Here is a 19917-nt window from a genome sequence, read left to right as displayed (position 1 = left end):
TTCAAGAAACCATCAACACTGCACCCCCAATATGGCTTCTATACTACAGAACGCAGCCAACACAAAGCAGAAAGGAAGAGGAAGGGACTCAGTCACTGCTTCAGGAGTTAAACTGAAACGATCCACTTCTAACCAGCCTTACAGGTGCCAAGCAAAGGACACACAGTTCTTGGAGATAACATGACAACCCTTGTGAAACCTGGGGACAATTAGCTTTTTCTACTCCATGTAGCCCATGAGTCCTGGGCCCTCTTAAGAGTATTAAAATTAGACAGAACACTAATATTTATATATTAGTGTATATGTGTGTGTATATATATACACACGTACGTGTGTGTATGTATTTATATATATATTTCTTTTCTTTCCACCATGGTTATCGTCTGCCACCCTTGAAGGGAAAGGGCAAATGAAGGGCACTCCAAGTGCCAAGGTCGAGTCAGAGCTCCTCTCCAGCTCTGGCCCAGCAGACACACACCTCCTTGGCCCCTCTTCCCCACCACACAGTTGGGTTAGAATCTTCTGCTCCATCTTTTGGAGAAAACATTTCCCTCCTCCAAAGACCTCCTTCCCTCGTCCCAGCTCTGGTGGAGGTCTGTGTGGCTGTGGCTGGTAGACCAGTGACGTGCACACTCCTTGCCCTACTGATACTGTGGAAGTCTGCACACCCAGGGGCAGGCAGGGCCCACACTCCCTCTCCCATTGAGCACCCCCTCTCAGAGCCAGTCTTACCACTAACCCTCTCTTCTTTCAAAATGAAAGCTCAGAGCCTAGCCAGCTAAGGAGAGCACATCTGAGAGGCAAATTCATTCAAGGGTTCATGGCAATTAATACCTTAATGGAAGTGGCCAAGCTGACTAGGATTTTTGGCAAATGCTTTTAATATTTTTAAACATGTTAGGAAAATGGGATTCCCTATTCTGAGTCATAGTCAGATAGCCCCCACAACCTGCTCTAATATTGTAATATAATTTTAGACTTTAGCCCATGAATTTTAATCACGGCATTGATAACATTCATTAAGGACACGTTTGCTCACCTTGAGGGCTTTGAATATGCGGGTCTGTGGAGTGGAAAGTGCTGGGCACTGGGTTCTAGCCCAGCACCACCTTTTCCTGCTTTGTGATGCTGAGCACACTGGGCCTGCCTCTCCCCTTCTCTCTATCTGTGGAATGAGCTGGTGGGCCTAGATGATCCTTAAGGTTCAAAATTCTCTGAGGACCTCCCTGGAGATCAGACCCCCCTGAAGGTGCTGTCTCCATCCTCTCTCCCAACCTGTCTCTAAATATGAGGGTCTTTCCTGAGGTCTGTCCTTCACCCTCCTCTCTTTCCTTGGCCATTCTGCTAGCTGCCCTGGTAGGCTCCAGTGCCCCCCACATTTCTGTCACTTACTCCTACCTTTCTCTTGAACCCAAGGCCCAACCCTCTCCTACCTGCTTGCTGGAGGTTTTTCTCAGATGTCCCGCCGGCAACACAAACTCATCAAAAACTGCATTCTTCCACCTTCTCCCAAAGCCCACTGGTGATCCCTCCAGCCACCCATCAACCCAATCTTCACACTTCTGCTCTTTGACTCTGTTGTCCAATTGTGTCAAGCTCCAATCAAGTCTTCCCTGTTCAAATCCGTCAATGGATGCTACCACTTACCATGTACTGATGCCTTGCCCTGGCTTCAGGGTCCTCTATTACATCAGTCTCAGAGAGGCTGAGAGGCCCACTGTCATGCTCAAGGTCACACAGCTAGTGAGTGACAGGGCTTTCAAGCCCAACATGTTGCCTCACCACATCAGTGGCTTCCAGTCAAATGGGCTGTTGGTTAGTCAATGGAGTTGGAATATGCACAATACCTCCCTGAGCCTTGTCTTTGCTTAAGCTGCTTCATTTATCTACAATGCCTCCTCTTTTTAGCCTGGCCTGCTAACATCCTACCCATCTGTCCATTGTCCCTTTATTTTATTCCCAAAATGTTTTATAGAGTAAGCTTGTAATTTCACTCAAAATACTTTGTAAATATTTTGCAATTGCCTTTGTAATTCAAAACACAATTAATAAGGATTTTTTAACCTAATTTTTAAAGGCTTGTATTGCTTCTTTCTTTGAAAGCTTTCACTATTCCCCAACCAAATATGATGCCTCTCTCCCAAACTCTTCCACACATCTGTGACCTTCACACTGACCCCATTCAGTGTTGAGATGTGTCTTATAAATCAGGTTGCAAGCTCCTTGAGACCATGGGTATCTCTGCACCCCAATACGTAATACAAGGATATCAGTATATTGGAGGTACTTTATCAATATTATACCAGATTGAGAGCTTTCACACTTCAGTGACAAGAATGTCAAAGGCCCTGTGGAGGTGATCAGGAGACTCCTGTGTTCTCAGCCACATCATTGAGACAAGCACAGGAACTGGGCAGGACCAGAGAGAGGAGAATGGGATAGGGGAGGGGACAGGGAAAAGCTATTCTAGGCCCAGCAATTGAGCAGTTTGTCCCTAGGAACTCTCCCTGTTTCTGCTTTTTAAGACATCCCTTTCCAGAAACGCTGACACCACACTGAGAGGAGCACAGTGGAGAACAGGCCACAGCAGTCTGGAAATGCTGCAGAGCCCATGAGGAAAACTTTGGCTAGACCCTCATCCCAGGATTCTGCCTCCACTTTTTAGCTGGCTGACCTTAGTCAAGTCTTCTAATCTTGCTGGCCTGTTTCCTTGTCTGTAAAATGGAAACCAGGTAGGCTCAAGGATCCCTTCCAGTCCTAAAAGGAGCAAGGCTCATGTTGCCCCTGTGTGTCCCAGCTACCCAGCTACAGGATGGCAGCAACAACAGTGGTACAAGAGGTGCGGGCATCCTGGAGCCTCAAATTCAGCAAGCTTGGTAAACAGGTGCCAGGGATGTCAAAAGCGTCACTTCTCCCACTGAATGAGGGGCAGAGGCTCCTAAGGAAACATGGCCACAGGGAGGGGGAGGCATGGGTAGGTAGGCTGGGCCTTCCACAGCTCCCAGAGGATGCTGTCTGGGAGGGAAGTAAAGTCAGAGCTCACCTAGGGGTCCAGAAACAGACAGAGCCCTCTCTAGCTAGGAGCCTGCAACAGCCAGACAACCCCATTCTTAGCCCCCAGCCTTTTGAGGAGGGGGTAGGCTATAGTAATTAAGAAAAGAGGGTAGGCCCCTAGTGATTACACGAAACACAGCACAGCAACTGCTGCCCATTAGAACATTTATTTCTCAGAGAGAAAATAAGTTTCAGACAGTCATGTTATAGTAGGTAAAATTAACTTTTGTATTCTTTACAAGCATAGATTTTTCTGTTTATTACTTCTCTTATACCATCTGTTATAAACAATTCTAGAAAGCAAATAAAGTCACTTTCTACAATAAATAGAGCATCATGTGCTTCACAGCAGACGCGACAGAGACACGTAGGCCCCATGCCACAGCAGGATTTGAGCCGTTTCCCGTTCTAAAAGAGCATTTTTAAAAATGAGACTCAGAGAGAAACTGAAAGATCCAAAGAGACTGAAAAATAAAGATAGACTAAGAAGAGAAAGTGTAGGAGGGAAGAAAGAGATAGACAGACACTGAGAGAGAGAGAGAGAGGGAGAAAGCCCCAAGATCTTACAACACAGGTTTAGACAAAGGTCACAGAGTCCACAGCTGACCAACTACCTGGGGAGAGGGGAAGCATCGGCTCCTTTAAATAAACCACACTGTGTGGCCACACAATGGAGGACTCCAGCAATGGAAACTATAGGCCTGAATAATTTAGAACAGTATTTTACAATTATATACACCATGTCCTTCCGTAGCCATATAATGTATTGTGTTTTTATTATTGTACAAAATCCAAAACCCTATCCTTTATGTTATAGAGAGTTTTGTTGGTTCCCTTTTAAACTCTGGCTCATGTCCCAAATGTATAAGAAGTTGTGGTGGTTGGTTGGTTGTATATTTAAAAAGTTGAGTGTGTAAAAATGGCAGTGATCTCCCCAGTGACTTCATTTTGTCCAAAACTCCCCTATGAAATATTTAAAACAATTAAAAAGAACATCAGGTTAAAAATCAACATGGCGATCAGTGGCCTGCAACCTGGCCCTGCAACTTTGGTGCTTAGAAGGTGAAAAGAAATGTCCAGAGAACAGACATTGAAGCCTCTGAAAGTTGTGTTGGTTTATCAGTCAGCATTCCCCATTCACAGTTTTTTTTTTCCTTCCATTTTTGAGAAGGTGATGGTGGGGAGGGGATTAAAGAGAATGAGGGAAGGAGATGGAGGATTGAAATGAAAGTGCTGCATTCCCTGGAGTTGGTGAGTAGGAGCAGCAGAGGCTGGGCAGGGCAGAGCAGAGGCTGGGAAGATGCTTGGCAGCGGGCGCCACAACGTCCACAGTGGTGGAGAGTGAGGCTTAAGGCTGCAGTTGCAAAAGAAAAGCCCACAAGGAGAGGACAGGAGGGGGAAGGGGGCACACCTAGCCGAAGGGCACAGCTCCACTCCAACCACCCTCGACATCCAGGTGGACAGATGGGACACTCACATAACTAGTCTGGTCTGCTGACAGGAGCCCATCTTCAGCCTCGGTCTGCCTTGCAGCAACAAAGGCAGAAAGCAGGAGGGACCCCATTTCACAGAGCCAGGCCTCAGATATGTCGGCAGCAGAAGTGAAGGTCTGTGGTGTGTGGCGGGGGTGAGTATGTGTGCTGGGGGAGGGGTCCCCGCGTGGGAGGCTGGCCTCTGTCTGGACCCTGAGGAGCCTGGCAGAGACACCACCTGTATAGCAGCTGGCCTCAAAGGGAATGAGACAAAGAAAAAGACCAGTTCGGTGATGGTTTCTGTCAGTTTGGCACAAGCGAAAAAGTAAGGACAGGAACATGGGGAAGAGAAAGAGAGACTGGGCCTGGGTGCAGAAGATGGAACAGGGAAAAGGTGTGAGAACAGGTGACAAGGGGGAGAAAGGGTGAGCTCGGTGAGATTCCCCTAGGGACCCTGGCATATCCACAGCATCTCTGGGATCAGTGTCAGAACCTCACCCGCCCTGAGGTGTAGAGTTAGTTGGGAGTGGGATGGAGGGGGTTAGGCAGCCCTTGAGAAGGGGCCCAAGACCTTTTGCCTTCTGGGCCAGGTCCATCTCCTAGGCTGGGCCAAGCCCCACAGTTGTTTCTACTTCTAACTGATTCTTCAGTGGAATATCCCCTGAGGGACCTTGGGTAGGAGTTTTTGGCACACAGCTGGCCCACCAGGGGAATCATCCGATTGGTCAAAATGGGCCTTGCCCTTGCTGGGGACACAGCCCAGTCCCTGGCCGCCACGAGAGGGGGAAGCTGCCAGCCATACATCTGGCTGGGACAGAAGAGGCTTCTCTGTGCCCCATGGGACGGAGGCAGGGCAGGCATATGCAGGTCGATCCCTGCTCTTACAGATAGCTGGAGGTGACAAAGGAGTGAGGCCCCCGGACTCGGCTCAGGTGGATCATTGCGCGGTCGTAGGCCACCTGCACCGACTTGCGGATGCTGGTCTTGCGACCTTCCAGCATCTTGAGCTTGTCCACGGTGTCTTCCACACCCAGGGGTAGGACTTTATCCCTTGGAAGCCACTGCCTGAAATGCAAGCACAGAAAGAGGCTGGGCCGTGGTAGTCCTGCCAGGGACTCCTCTGGGCCCACTTGCCCAGGACCAGCAAGGCCAGGGGGAGAGGACAGGGAAGAGGGAGGCAGACTGGGACATCAACACAAGTGGCCACCAAGAACCAGGGGGGTCAGGGCAGCAAGCAGGGTGTGCAGTTGTAGGGGGGATGGTATGGGACCTGTTTTGCAACCTTCCCTGGCTCTCGCTCTACTTGGAGGGTTGTCAGGGCTCATGAACTGAGAGGCCCATCTATCATCCTCTGGGACTGCCTGAGCACGCTGGATGGCTCTGAGCCTTGCCCTGACTTGGGAAATTAGGGAGCTATGGACAGGAAGTGGAGCTGATGCCAAGAACTCATGAACTGATCTCTGGTACAGCCTGCACCTTGTGTGTGTGTTTTAAAGCTCTCCAGGTGAATCTAACATGTGGCTATGAGCACAGCCTTCAGTGTCAGATCTTGGTTCGTATCCCGGTTCTGGCTACAGAGTCTTGGCTTTCTGAGCCTCAGCTTCCGCATCTACGAAATGGATTGTGAGGGGATTAATGAGGATTAGATGAGATCATGGGCGTAAAGCAATTTGCATAAGTACACAGAGTAAGCCCTCAATAAATGGCAGCAGCTATTACTATCGTTACTTTTACTAGCTAGTTCTACCTCCTCATTCTATAAAAGCACAGGTGAAAGTACTCTCCCGCTGGTGTTAAGAGAAACCTTAAAGTGTTCATAAACTATAAGCAAGCGAGTGCCTTGTAGTGGACACTGCACTGCCTAGCACCCCCCTCAGGATTGAGACACGCTCCCCCATGGCTACTGGGAGTGCTGGAAGCCGATAGGCTCTCAGCTGAGTCCCTCTCCAGGAATCAACCTCCACCAAGGGAGCTACCAGGCCCAAGGTCACATCCCTCCCCAGAGGCAGCTGGCAATCAGCGACTAGTTGGTGAAGGAGTACAAATGCACAGTCCTAATTCCCAACATCTCTTAAGAGCCACTGAGCTCCAGAACTCCCCAGAGGGTGGGCTGTTGCAAGTGCTCTGCAGTTCAACTTCTCCTGCCCAGTGCTACATCCCTCACCCCCACAGCTCTCCCCAGTAAGCCTCCTGATCTCCATCTCCAATTGTTTCCTAGGGAATCTGATCTGTGACACTCCTCAGTCATTTACTGAGTTAGTAGTAACACTAAGTTACTATTAACATGACAAGTGCAAGCCAGCTGTTGGCAGGTAACGCCTCCCCCTTCACCTGGGTGGAGTCTGGGGTGACTTGAGTCCATGGCCTCTCTGTGTACCTCAACAGCATAGCAGCACTGACACAGCTCCCTGGCATCCCGCCAGCCCACCTCTCCCTCCTTCCCCACAGCAGGATCCACTCACCAGGTACGCTTGTTGTCAAAGAAGAGGACAAGGAAGAGCTTCTCTCCAGCCTCTGCCTGTTTCTGCTCTCCTAGCTTCAGCACATCCAGTGGGGGGACAGGGATGGGGACGCCATTGTGAAGGAGGCCCTCCCGGGGCATCTTGGGATCGATGATCTGGAGGCAGAAGGGGAGATGGGAACTCAGTGGGGGAGGATGGAGTGAACAGGGCACCCTGCTGTAGGACCAACAGCTAAAGCATCCCACACTAAAGCCATGCAGGGGCTCAGCCTTGCCCACAACCAAGTGATAGAGGGGTTGACATCTTCCATGACCCCCAGCACCCCAAAACGGAAATCTTGACTTCTTCTCCAGTTCACTGTCCTAACCCTCTGACGCTCCCCAACCAGTCCTCCTGAGGAAACTTGCTCCACGAACTATCAGGCCCCAGAGCTAAAACAGAAGTGGTGGGAAGTCCATGGCGGGGGGTGGGAGAGAGGTGTCAAGAGTGAGTGGGGTATCTATCTCTGACATCCAGACCAGGTAGGCAAATCTCTTCCTTCCAATGTCCCTTAGGGGAGAAGAGTGGAAGCCATTTGTTTTTCCTGTCAATTTCCGTTCAGAACCTTTGCAATTCATCTCAAATGCTCAGGGGCCTTCACTAGGCACCATAGCCATGAAGGCTCTGCACCATCAGCAGGAGGGCCATGCCTTCAGTTCTATCTAACAGGGTCCTGATTTCCCACCACCTTCCTGTCTGACTACAGTTCTTCCTGGTGCATAGACCAGACACATTTGGACACCTCCCAGTAAGATCAGAGAGGAAGCGCAGGCTCAGTATACAGCAAGAAGACTAAGCTTGTGGGGTTGGTAGAGAGGGGGAAATGATGTGGCTGGAAACAAGGGCCACGGGAGGAATTAATCCTTGAGGCAGCAAGCTTAACAAGGACAAGGGCTAGGCTCATCTTGTTCAGGTTTGTTTCCAGCACTCAGCCCCTCCCTGCCTAGCTCAGAGCAGGTGCTCAGCAAAATGCCTGGTGGCATCAACACACTAATTCTCCAGTCTTTGGAGCACTTTCAAAGTTTCCAAAGCTCCTAATTATTCACACATCTCATCTCTTGCTGATGCTGGGATGTCTGCTGACAGAGGAAAATACCAAGCACAGAAGGAGGAGGTAGCTGGATGAAGCCATGGCTGGGACTAAAACCAGACAGTCGCGTGGACAAGGTTTGAGCCTCTGCTGCCTGCTGCACTGTCCCTGCTTCCAGAGCAGTTGGCTGATAATCTCTGTGTACATAGACCAGAGACTTGGAAATTTACTGAGGAAGCATCCTTCTCCAGAAACGAAGCAATCTTAATTCCTATATCCTGTCCCAGAGGGCCTCTTCTTATAATAAACTACTCTTTATTTACTTTTGGGTGTCTGCCAGCTTCCCTACATCCCTCTCAAATAAGCAGCTGAAAGCAGGTGTTCTGATTTAGAGTTTCCTCTAAGGAAGAACCACCCCCACCCCACTCTTCAGGCGTGTAATTTGGTCAAAACTCTACCTCCTCGTCTGTCTGTCCCTCCTGGGACTGAAGCTAAGGCTCCTAATAAGAACCACTGTACAAGTCTCTTAAGCTTCCCTGATTATCAGATGAGACAGCAGGGCTACTCTGAAGTGTTTCCTCTTGACTAAGGCATGCCAGTTCCTGTTTGGAACCTAGGGTGCTTGCAGAGTGGATTGTGAAAAATTTCCTGAGGGTAAAAGCAAGGTGGGTAAGTCTGCCATCTGAGGAGAGCTTTCATGTCTCAAAATAATAAATAATGGCCCATTCACTCAATGAATGCTATGCAGATGTAAGACAACATGGAAATAAAGCTTGTGATAAAATTTAACATATTATTTAATAAATGTGTACTTATAACTATAATATGTGAACAATACAAAATGTTTGGAGTTGACACGTTAGAATGGTGGAGTTTGTGTTGCTCTTTTTTCTCTATTTTTCCAATATAATGTGATATATTACTTTTACAAAAAACAAAACAAACCCATGTTTAAAAACGCCAAAAAATAAAAAGAAATTAAAAATTGTATATTCACTATGGATGCAAATACACATTGAAGAAGTATGCATAGGAAAAAGGGAGAGCATACCTCAAAATAATAACATAGGTGTGTTCAGCTGGTGGTTGAATTTCTTTAATCATGAAAGAAAATGTATGATTAAGAAGGTAATTTAAAAAAAAATAGTTTCAGACTGGCTTTTTGCATTATGAAGTTTTTTTTTTTAAATCCCCAAACCTGCACAGCCTTAATCACTTCTTTAATGACTGAGCTGGGTGCCCTATAGTCTCACTGCTGGCAAGTCACCAAGTTTTGTGAAGTGAAGGCAGATCCAGGCCCAACCTCTTCTGCTGCTAGATCACCGTATGGACTTTCCACACCTGCCTCTGCTAAGGAGGGAGTGAGGTAGGCAACATGGGTTCCAGTATGGCTCCAGCAAACTGTATAACTTCTTTGAGATATAGTTTTCTTATTTATCCAAACAGGATCAAAGTTCCTGCCCTTTTTATCTTAAGAGGCTGCTGTTAGGCTTGAAAGAGTCACAGACATAAAAGGGCTGGAAGAAGCCCAGAGCTCTGTGTGCATGTAAGAGGCTGGCAGGGTGGTTCCCAATCCTGGCTACACCTCATCCAAGCAGCTTTTTAAAAAATATTGATGCCTCCATCTGGCCTCAGAGAGTCTAATTTGGTAGTTCTGTTGTGAAGCTGACTCAATATCTGTGCTGTTTAAAAACATACCCCTAGATGATTCTAACATGCCCCAAAGGTTTAGAATCAGTGGTATCTTCCAGAGCCAGGTGGACATTACCTCCCCAACTGAGAAAGACCTCTAAAAAATAACAATCAAGGTGGTAAAAATAGAATTTTTAGCTACTGCTGGTGTGAGTATAAACTGGAACTAACTTTCCGGTAACTTGTATCAAAATTTTGTATAGACTTTGCTCCAAGAAGGCACTCCTAAGAATTCACAGTAAAGAAATAATCATGTATTTGCACAAGATTAAGCTACAATGTTTATTGCTGTTTATCATAGTGAAAAATTCAAAACAATCTAAATGACCAACCAGGGAATGATTAAAATATGGTACATGCATACAACCGAAGATGATGCAGTCATCAGAAGTGATGTTGATGAAGAATGTTTAATGGCATAAGATGTGCATGTTCATGGTATGCTGTTAAATGAAAGGGAGGTTAAAAATAGAGTATGGTCTCAAAAAAAAAAAAAAAAAGAGTATGGTCTCATGTATATGCATATTTATGCATTCAAAAGAAAAGGCTGAGTGGATATACACCAAGTTATCCCTGAATGGATGGGACTGTGGATGATTTTCAACTCAGTGGCTCAGAACACAGGCTTTGACATCACACATTTGGAGATTTGCAGCCCTAGGCTCAAATTCCAACCTTGCCACTTAATAGGTGGATGACCACAGGTAACAGATCCTCAGTTTTCTTCTGTATATAACGGGAATAAGCACACTCAGTATTTCAAGAACTTAGGATGACAGATGTTTAAAAGAATCTAAGTATTATTAGTACCTTTTTAAATTCTCCACAGTAAGCACATAATACTTTTATGCATAAGCAAATAAATGCTATTAAAACCCTAAGAACTCTAGTTTCTGTAAACTTTTAGCCTGTCTTAAGTGCCCCCAGCTGGGAGCCTAATGGTTTCAGCCATCCAAGTTGGAGTAAACCCCCCCTCCCTTCTGCAGCTAAAGGCACCCTAACTCCCACCACACTCTGCTGGCTTGATCCAATCAGATAAGCCCCCAAGGCAAAGCAGGGGCCAGAATGGGCCAAGGAAGATAGATGGGTGGTGTCTGGGGCAGACTCACCAAGGCAGGGTAGGAGGGGTAGCCTCGGCACTTGGCCCACACCAGCTCCAGGGGCTCCAGGTCTCCGCGGTCTTCAAAAGGCATCAGGAGGCTTCTGCCTGGGGGTGGGGGAGGGGAGGAGACAGCACCCAAAGGGGACTTGGAATGGTGCCCAGAAGGCCTGTCTGTGGCCTCCATCTGACTGGGGCAGCCCAGGAATGAGTTAGCAACATCCCTTACACCCTTCTTTTTCCCTACCCTTTCCTTAAGAGAAGTTCTTAGACTGGATCAGGGGTCAGCAAACTAGTTCTCTAAAGGACCAAATAGTAAATATTTTAGTTTTTGTAGGCCACGTGGTCTCTGTTATAACTACTCAGCTCTGCTGTTGTAGCATGAAAGCAGCCATAGACAATCTATAAATGAATGAGCATGCTGTGTCACAACAAAACTTCATTTTTAGAAACTGAAATTTGAATTTCATGTAATTTTCACATTGTAAAATATCATTCTTCTTTTGATTTTCTTTTCAGTCATTTAAAAATGTAAAAGCCATTCTTGGTTCATGGACCCTACAAAAACAGGTAGCAAGCCATAGTTTACTGACCTCTGAACTAGAACCCTAGGATGGCTTTCCCTGAAAAATTTAACTGCTTCATTCCCTGGGCCTCAGGGAAAAGGGCCATAACCCAGCTCGAGCAAAGCCCCATACTGCTTGCTCTCTGAGTCCCCCTGAGTGGGGAGTCTTCATGATAAAGGAGGCTTCATGGAAAAAGATGATGGGGAAGGACATCCCAGTAAAACCACTTGCTAAGTGAGTTCTTTTCTGGGACCACAGTTGGCCATCCAGGGCACCTGGACTCTCAGCACTCAGCAGAGCCAAGGAGGTCTGCAGGTCCTTTGCGTGCTTGCCTTTGTCACATTCCTGCTTATACTGGGTGTCCCATGGGGCAGGCACTGTATCTCCTCAGCTTACTTTGTTCTGCACCCAGTACACTAGCACATGTGAATGGGTCCTTCACAGATGCTTCTGAATATACAAAAGAATCTCTCTTTCCCTCCTCATGTCTATGAATTGGGAATGGGGAGGTGACCACATTCAACCAAGGAAAAAGGCCCTAATCTCAGAGTGGAAATTTTATTTCTAAGCAAACATTACCACTCTCATTTATAATCTTTGTAAAAGGTACTAAAATAATAATGTTTTGTACCTGTTGACTCAATAGCAATAACAACAAAGAGATAAAATGCAATACTGAAGAGGGAGACTGAGTGGAAGCTGGTGCAATCACACACTGCTGATGAAACTGCAGGCCAGTCCAATCCTTTCAGAATGTAATTTGGTGGTATGTCTCAAGAGCCATTAAATAAAGATATGAACTATCTGCTTCAGTAAATTTCTTCCCTGGGAATTTATTCTAAGAAAAATTACTTTAAAACAAATAGAAGGATTTTGAACAAAAATATGTGTTCACTGCATTATGTTGAAAGTTGACAACAACTCAAATGTGTAACAATAGAATGGTTAAGTAAAGTATAATGCATTGATTGTTAAATTCATTGTTCCAATAATATGAGATATATAAAGATTATGTGTCAACATAAAAAAGCATGAGATAACATTGAAAAAAGCAGAATAGGAAAGTGCATGTGTTTTGTATTAGCATTTTGTTAAAAATGTGCCTAAAATAAACAGAAGGCAACACAGAGAAATGAAGACAATCGTGTTACAGTGATGGAACTATGGGAGATCAACTTCCTTTTTAAATTTCCTATAGCCTCATTTTAATAAGTACGTGGCTTTTAAAATAAGAATAAAATGCCACCACCCAAAGCACAAAGTGTGCCAGTCCACTCCTGGTTTTATGCTAGATGCTGTACAAATTTATCTAGATATGAGCCCTGCTTTCTGGATGCTTACAGTGACAGAAAGCAATGAAACACACAGGCATGCATTCATCAACACACATATGAGAAACTGAAGCTAAGGGAAAATAAAGCAGTTGGGAAAAAGAAAGAGAAAAGCCCTACAGCTTGAGTGTTAGACAGAAACTTCAAAGCCAAGGCATGGGGAGAGTGTACACTCCTCCAAGGCGGGGCTGGACATGGCTGAGCTCAGAGAACAGCCTGCTCTGCACCTGCTCCACCTGAGTCCACCCCACGCCTCTCCTCTTGGCCCTGCTCTGGCCTTTATTTTCTTGGTCCAAGGAGACAAGACCCGTAAAACTACAGTTATGTGTGAGGTTCAGTGATATAGGCAATCACCAATTACTCTAGTAAGCACAGACAGGAAATATCCATCAAAATTACAAATGTGTACTTCCTTCAATTCAGCAATTCCATTTCTACAGATATACTCCCCGTGTGTGTGTGTGTGTGTGTGTGTGTGTGTGTGTGTGTGTGTGTGTGTGTGTGTGTGTGTGTGTGTGTGTGTGTGTGTGTGTGTGTGTGTGTGTGTGTGTGTGTGTGTGTGTGTGTGTGTGTGTGTGTGTGTGTGTGTGTGTGTGTGTGTATATATATATAGCGAGCTATGTACAAGGTTGCTTACTGCAACATTGATTATGATCACAAATAAATGAAAACAATCTAAATGTCCATTTTTCAAGGGCCGGCTAGCAAGTGACGGCATTCCTATATGAGTATAATGGAACACTATGCAGGTAATAAAAAGCACAGAAGGATGTATTAAGGGGAAAAGAGAAATGGTTCAGAGGAACGTGTATATTAGGCTTCACTACTCACTCTCTTAAACAAACAAAAGTTTTGGCTTGTATACCTCAGGGATTACCTCTGGAAAGACACAAAAGAAACTGCTAACAGTGATGTTCCAGGGAGGGAACCACTGGCTTTCATTATATACCCTTTTGTACCTTTTGATTTTTGTTACCATGGGCATGGATTAACTATTCAAATTTAAGATGAATTAAAAAATAAAAGTATGAATGGCCTGAGTGGGTTGTGTGCCCTGTGTCTAAGAGTTTGGAGGAGCTTAGGAACTGGCTGCCGGTTTGGAGCCCCAGCAGTCTAGAGACCCACAGAGATGGCTCCTCCAAAGGCCTGACCCCCCAGCTCTGCCCAAACACCACTCCTCACCTGAGCCACTATAGTCAGAGTCTCCGTTCACGCCTTCCAGAAAGGGCACTCGAGACAAAGCTGGTTTCCCACGGCTGCGTTTGGGGGGCATCAGACCACTGCATACAAAGCAGGGAGAGAGGGCTGAAACAAGCAATTTCAATGACTAATACTCCCATTCCCACTCTTCTATCTCTGATAGGAGTGGAGCTGCAGAAACCCTTCAGTGAGGATGGTTTCTTACACCTTCCCCTAAAAACTCACACTAACCCATGATACACTTCTAACTGAAAAGTTCAGGCTTTAATGAACAAGGCTTTGAGGAACCATTTCATTCACGTGGAAGGACTGAACCTGGAAGGAGATGCATGTTCCCCTGCCTAAGAATCCTGGACTTCATCCAGAGAAAAGGTCACCCCAGTCACTGTAAATCCTTCCAGAGTCTAAGCAGCCTTGCCATAGGAAGGGGCCTTCTCACATCTGCCCAGAATTCTTTACTCTGATGGTTCATTCACATTGCTTCTTCTTTAGAAACCAACTTATTTTTGAGGTACAAAAATTTGCCTCTTTCCCAAATTTTCTATAGTGAACATGTCTTACTGCCTTGATTGGAAAGTACATTTTTAAGGACTTCCAATCAAGATGGTGGAATAGACGGTCCCCAGTGCCAACCTCTCCCACAAATCAACCAATTTACAACTATAAAAAAGCAACGACAGCCAAGTTGGGGCCGCTAGAGCTCAGGGGAAGAGGAGGAGAGACCTACAGAGGGCATGAAGGTGGGAGAAACCACAATGAGAGAAAGAAAAAACTGCTCTGACTGTTTCAAGCCCCAGCTGCTTCCAGGTTGGAGCTGCTGAGAGCACAGAGCAGGAGCCAGCAAAAGCCGCAGCTGTGTCCTTCAGATGAAGTTGCTTGGTGGCAGCAGGGCAGAAGAGGGCATTGGTGGCCCCCCAGGCCAGCAAGACCACTAATAGGGTTCCCACATAGGAGTGAGGAGCCAGAACAACTGAAAAAAAGGAGCCACTCAGAGGCCGGTGAGTCATTGCAAGGGACCAGTGTGCAGCCTATCCCATGGGAAGTGTTTGTAGCAGGGGCGATGAGGGAGATGGGCCCACAGGGGGAACACTGGTGCACAGCAAGGACAGCTGATCTGCCCCCCAATCAGCGCAGGACCACTCAGAGGAGACTGGTCAGGAATATAGAATTGCATGGGGTGCAGTTTGATGAAAAGACTCAGGCCCAGACCAGTTTCTACACAACCTGGGTGCACCAGATTGCATGAGAGCCGGAAGTACCTATAAAGCCAACCATTAAACCCTGAGCTGTACAAAAAGCCTTCCCTAGGGAATTAGCAGCAAAGCTGCAATTTAGCCAAACCACACAGTTCAATCACTGGCCCCCACTGGAAGTTCCCCCATTTTAAAAGTAAGCAAAGGACAACAAATTAGTTCCAGCGCAGTTTAAGTGGTGGGAACAGCAAATAATCCAACACAGAACTGAAAGAAAAAACAAAGTACCTGCAACCAGAGACAAAGTTTGATATTAACTAGTAAAGGTCTCATTTCACCAAAGAACACCTATAACACCTAGAAGGACCAGAAGTCCCCTGGACTACCAAGCCAGAAAGGGTCCCCCCTTTGAGGGGAGGTCTGGGGGGTCTCAGCAATATCCCCTGATACCCACAACCAGTCCCAAGGATGGGGGACAAGGGCCTTGGCCACACCCCCCTGACACATGCAGCGAACCTAGCAATGACCACCGACTTGCCTCAGGAAGCACCCTGGGCTCTCCTGAGCTGGGATGGTGGGGGGCCTCAGGCCTCAGCCATGCCCCCCTGACAGCTGCAGCCAGCCCAGCAGTGACCACCAAGCCACTACAGGAAGCACTTCAGGCTTTCCCAAGCCAGGGCAATGGGGGGCCTCGGGCCTCAGCCAGGCTCTGACACATGCAGCCAGCCCAGTGGCAACCACCAAGCCACTGCAGGAAGCACCCTGGGCTCTCCCGAACTTAGGTGGTGGGGAGCCTCAGGCCTCACCATGCCCCCAATACGCACAGCCAGCCCAGCAAAGACCACTAAGCATCAGCAAGAAGGGCCCCGGGTTCCTAAGCTGGAGTGGTGGGGGGTGAGGGCTTTTGCCACACCCCCTGACATCTGCACCCAGCCCAGCAATGACCAAGTCACTGCTGCAAGCCCCCTGCTCTCCCCTGTGGAAATGAGGGGGGTGCCACAGTCCTCAATCCCACCCCTCTTCCTTCCTCCTTCTTCCATCACATTTCTTTTCCCTTTCCCCTCTCCCCACCCTCTCAACTGCCCAACTGCTCTGCAACAACATCCTAGAATGTAAAAAAAAAATTAATTAAACTATATGTTCTTTAAAAAAAGAAAATACATTTTTAAATTGGAAAAAAAAAAAATCCACTTCTCATTTCCAAATGGTTTATGTGTGAAGTTTTCCTTAGATATAGTGAGATAAGTTTTTTTTAACCTAAAAGTAGACCAATTATTTTTTATATGGTTACTGCAAAGAGGTAAAAAGACCTGAAAAAAATATGCAAAATGAGAATAGCAATACCAGAGCAATGGTATAAATGAGGCCCACCCAGGCATCAGTATTTTTAAGTAGCTCACCACGCAATTCTGATGTACAACCACAGTTGAGAGCCTCTGGACAAGAATGATGTGGCTAGGGCTTTTTTCCACCCAAACTTTTAAAAATATTATTGCCATATAATTTCTTCAATGAAAAAAATGCTTAAAAGATAGGTTGACAATCTGTAGAAAAGAAGAAAAGCTTAAGAAAGCCCTGGTGGAATAAGAAACAGCCAGGGTTAGGACTAGTTGGAGGGTACTCCTGTTTTACTGAGTCAGAACTGACTTTATCATGATCTTATACTAAGAAAACTTTGCTTAACCAAAACCCAATGAAACATAATCCTTCAGTAACCAGTAGTTAGGTTGGTAGCTTTTTCTTGCTAGTCAAAATTAGGCCCTATTTGGGAAACAACAAAAAATACCCAGTTCACATTTAGGATTCCATTCCCACTCATGCTACAAAAATCTGTCAATCGGTTTAGAGACTCTGAGGCCTTACACAAATGTACGGTGCTAGTAATTTCATTAGGCTTGTTTTCCCCATGTGCTGCTGTGAGGATTTAATGAATACACATAAAGTGCTCAGTACAGTTTACATCACGTACTCAATAAATGGCAGTTGTAGTTATTATTATATAAAGGGCAGTAAATTTCAATGTCTTATTTAAAGTATTACAAACTGCTAATGTCATACTATGGAATGATGAGCTCTAAGAAGAATAAACTCAATAAAACAGAACATAACACCAAAACTGTGTGTTCCTGATTCACAGGAAAAAAGCACAACTGACACAAACATGGCCTGCATTTCAGCCCTCTCTCCACATTACCCAAGCTTAAGCAAACAACCAATCTATAATTATCTTGTTTGCTGCTTTAACATCTATCTCCCCTTCTAGAAGATAAGTTCCATGAAAAAACAGACACCTTATCCGTGCTCAGAATAGTGCCTGGCATACAATAGGTGTTCAGTTATCAATAGTTGACAGAGTGACCTATAGAAAGAGGGTACAGCCCCAACTTGCTCCGAAAATCATCAGAAAAAGCAAATCAATAGGTGGGTGGGGAAGCGGGGATAGGAGACTAGTTAGTGAACAGTTCTTTCAAGATTATTTCTAATTCTTGGATTATGTGATTCCTTTGAGTACTTACTACCACAGTGTAAGAAGAAAAAATAAAAGAAGAAAAAGGAAAATACCTTGCAGCTGGAGTCCTTGAATTTCTTTTTTAAATCCCCCAATACCACTGAGCTAAAGAGAAAATGCCTTGCAATCGCAGTGTTCCTACATTGAGCAGGGGCTCCAGAGAAATGAGTGCCACTGAACTAGAGTTCTGCAGAAAGGAAACACACCACCTGAATCAGCAAGCTAACCATAGCCTGGCCTGGCTTGCCTCTTGTGGCTCATAGCTGGGAAGAGTGCCCTTCATGGAAGGAGAGACCAACATACAATCCACCTTTAGTCAAGGGCCAGAAGGGAACGATTTGATGACCCCACTCTAACCCTAACCCCAATGAACTGGGCTTCTACATACCTTTTTTTTTTTTCCTGACCAGTAAGGGGATCGCAACCCTCGGCGTGGTGTTGTCTGCGCCACACTCAGCCAGCAAGCGTACTGGCCATCCCTATATAGGATCTGAAACCGCAGCCTCTGCACTACCAGCACCGCACTCTCCCAAGTGAGCCACGGGGCCGGCCCCTACGTACCTTATCTTTGAAGGTTGTCAGAAACTCCAACTGGGACCAGGCTAGAAGCATCTTGTAAGACTTAAAAATCTCTGTCTCTTCCCTATGCCTGGCAACTGTGTTTTTCCCTATCTACTTCTCCTATAACTCTGGAGGTTGCAATAGGGAGGGAGAAAGCTAGGGCAACTTTGAGGCTTGGTGGGGAGAAAATTCAAAGGAACCACAGTGGGGAACCAGTCAGGACTGAGGGGTAGCTGGTGGTTGGCATCCTGTGGCCGTACCAGAAGCCCAGCAGCCAAGGTAGAGTGAGTACCTAACAAAACACACACCCAACATGCCTCGGAAGTGCTTCAAATACACACAGGTAGTCTTTGGATGCTGCCCTGGGTCCTTTTCTCCTCTACTCTGAATCTAGGACCCATTCAGCAGTCAGGTGGTGGGGCCATGATGTCACCCTTCAGGACCAGTCATTTTTCCTTCGTGGCACTGAGGGTCTCTCACTTCCAAGACTCCCACTCTCCCTGGTATCTTACAGAACATAGAGCCGGGGGGTTAATGAATTCCTGGACTTGAAAGAAACTTTAAGGTTCTGTTCTCAGAAATCCTCCATTAAGAGAAAAGAAACTCATCCCTTCTCAGCTCAAGGATGGCAGAAAAGCTAGGGCCTTTGTCTGAATAAAAGGCAATTCCAAATTTCCTACCTCTTCATTTCTTATTCCCATACCACACCTCTAAAGAGGCCATGGCTATGAGGCCCCAAAAGAAGGGTGAAACCATGTATGTAACAAGCTGGGTTATCTAAATGGGGTGGGGAGATTAGCTCAAATGTTAATTTCACCAGGCAACAGGAGATTCAAGTGTCCTCACCCTCTAGAGTCCAAATGTAGCCTCACAAATCCTGGAGAGCATTGCACAACTCCTCCCCTCTTAGATCAGAATTGAGAATCAAGGGTCATCCTGTTTCCTAGAAACTCCCAGTTACAGACCAGAGGGCTCAGGAAATAGCAGGGGTGGGAGAAGAAAGAAACTGAGATAAGCAGGAGGAAGTTCAATCTGTAGCTGAATGGAAAATAAAGGGAGAGGTGGCAGAGCTGCCAACAAGGCTTTGGGGACAAGTGTTCTTACCTGCAAGCTTCAAATGTCAGTCCACCACTGAGACCCAAACTACATTCCGAGTCAGACCCACTTTCAGTGTGTTTTCCAAAGCCATTGGACATTCCTGCAAAGGACATATATAGAGTGAGCCTGAGTGCAGAGACCCTCCACCCCTTCCCTTGACACATGCTGTGTGTGAGGCAGCTGCCTTGGGAGGGCTCAGTGAGGAGGGGTGGAGAGGATAGCTGTTCCTTCCCCTGTGGGAAATAGGTCTTGGGTGGTAGAACCTGATAAAGGTTTGGGGGAAAATATTGACTGGGGCAATGAGCAGACACTGTATTTTTCTTCCTATCCTTCTGCTTTTACTTTAAGGAAAACAGCACACAGCTCACTCCAGTTACTGCCATTTGGCTACAAAGGGAAATACTAAGACTTCCCCACCCTGGCTGGTTTACAGGTCCCTGGATCTGCTACTAATGACAAACCTCCATTATCAGGGAGTCTCCTCTGCCTCTTGAGGAACCCATCTGCCTTGCCTCTTCAGATAAACATTCACACACTCTATCCACCACACAGCTGGCAACAGCTAGCTTCATTCTTTGGGGATGGTGTCAGGAGAGGTTTGGGCAGGATAA

General features: G+C 46.3%; 1 protein-coding gene across 2 annotated transcripts in view; it reads right to left on the bottom strand.

Moving 5' to 3' along the window:
- Window positions 1-3212: 3212 nt before the first annotated feature.
- Window positions 3213-19917, bottom strand: part of BRPF3 (bromodomain and PHD finger containing 3) — a 35478-nt gene continuing 18773 nt past the window's right edge. The window contains exons 9-13 of one of the 2 annotated variants that reach the window (XM_063096830.1): window positions 19313-19406; window positions 13928-14025; window positions 10859-10956; window positions 6989-7143; window positions 3213-5591 (exon numbers count right to left, since the gene is read on the bottom strand). In XM_063096830.1, coding sequence (XP_062952900.1) covers window positions 5408-5591; window positions 6989-7143; window positions 10859-10956; window positions 13928-14025; window positions 19313-19406 — 629 coding nt within the window. In that variant the 3' untranslated portion in view covers window positions 3213-5407. The remainder of the gene's footprint in view (window positions 5592-6988; window positions 7144-10858; window positions 10957-13927; window positions 14026-19312; window positions 19407-19917) is intronic. The other variant, XM_063096831.1, reaches the window with a different exon arrangement.

Source organism: Cynocephalus volans, chromosome 5, assembly GCF_027409185.1.
Source record: "Cynocephalus volans isolate mCynVol1 chromosome 5, mCynVol1.pri, whole genome shotgun sequence".
Lineage (NCBI taxonomy): Eukaryota > Metazoa > Chordata > Mammalia > Dermoptera > Cynocephalidae > Cynocephalus > Cynocephalus volans.
Note: the sequence above shows the minus strand (reverse complement) of the source record. Positions and strands in the feature narration are given on the sequence as shown.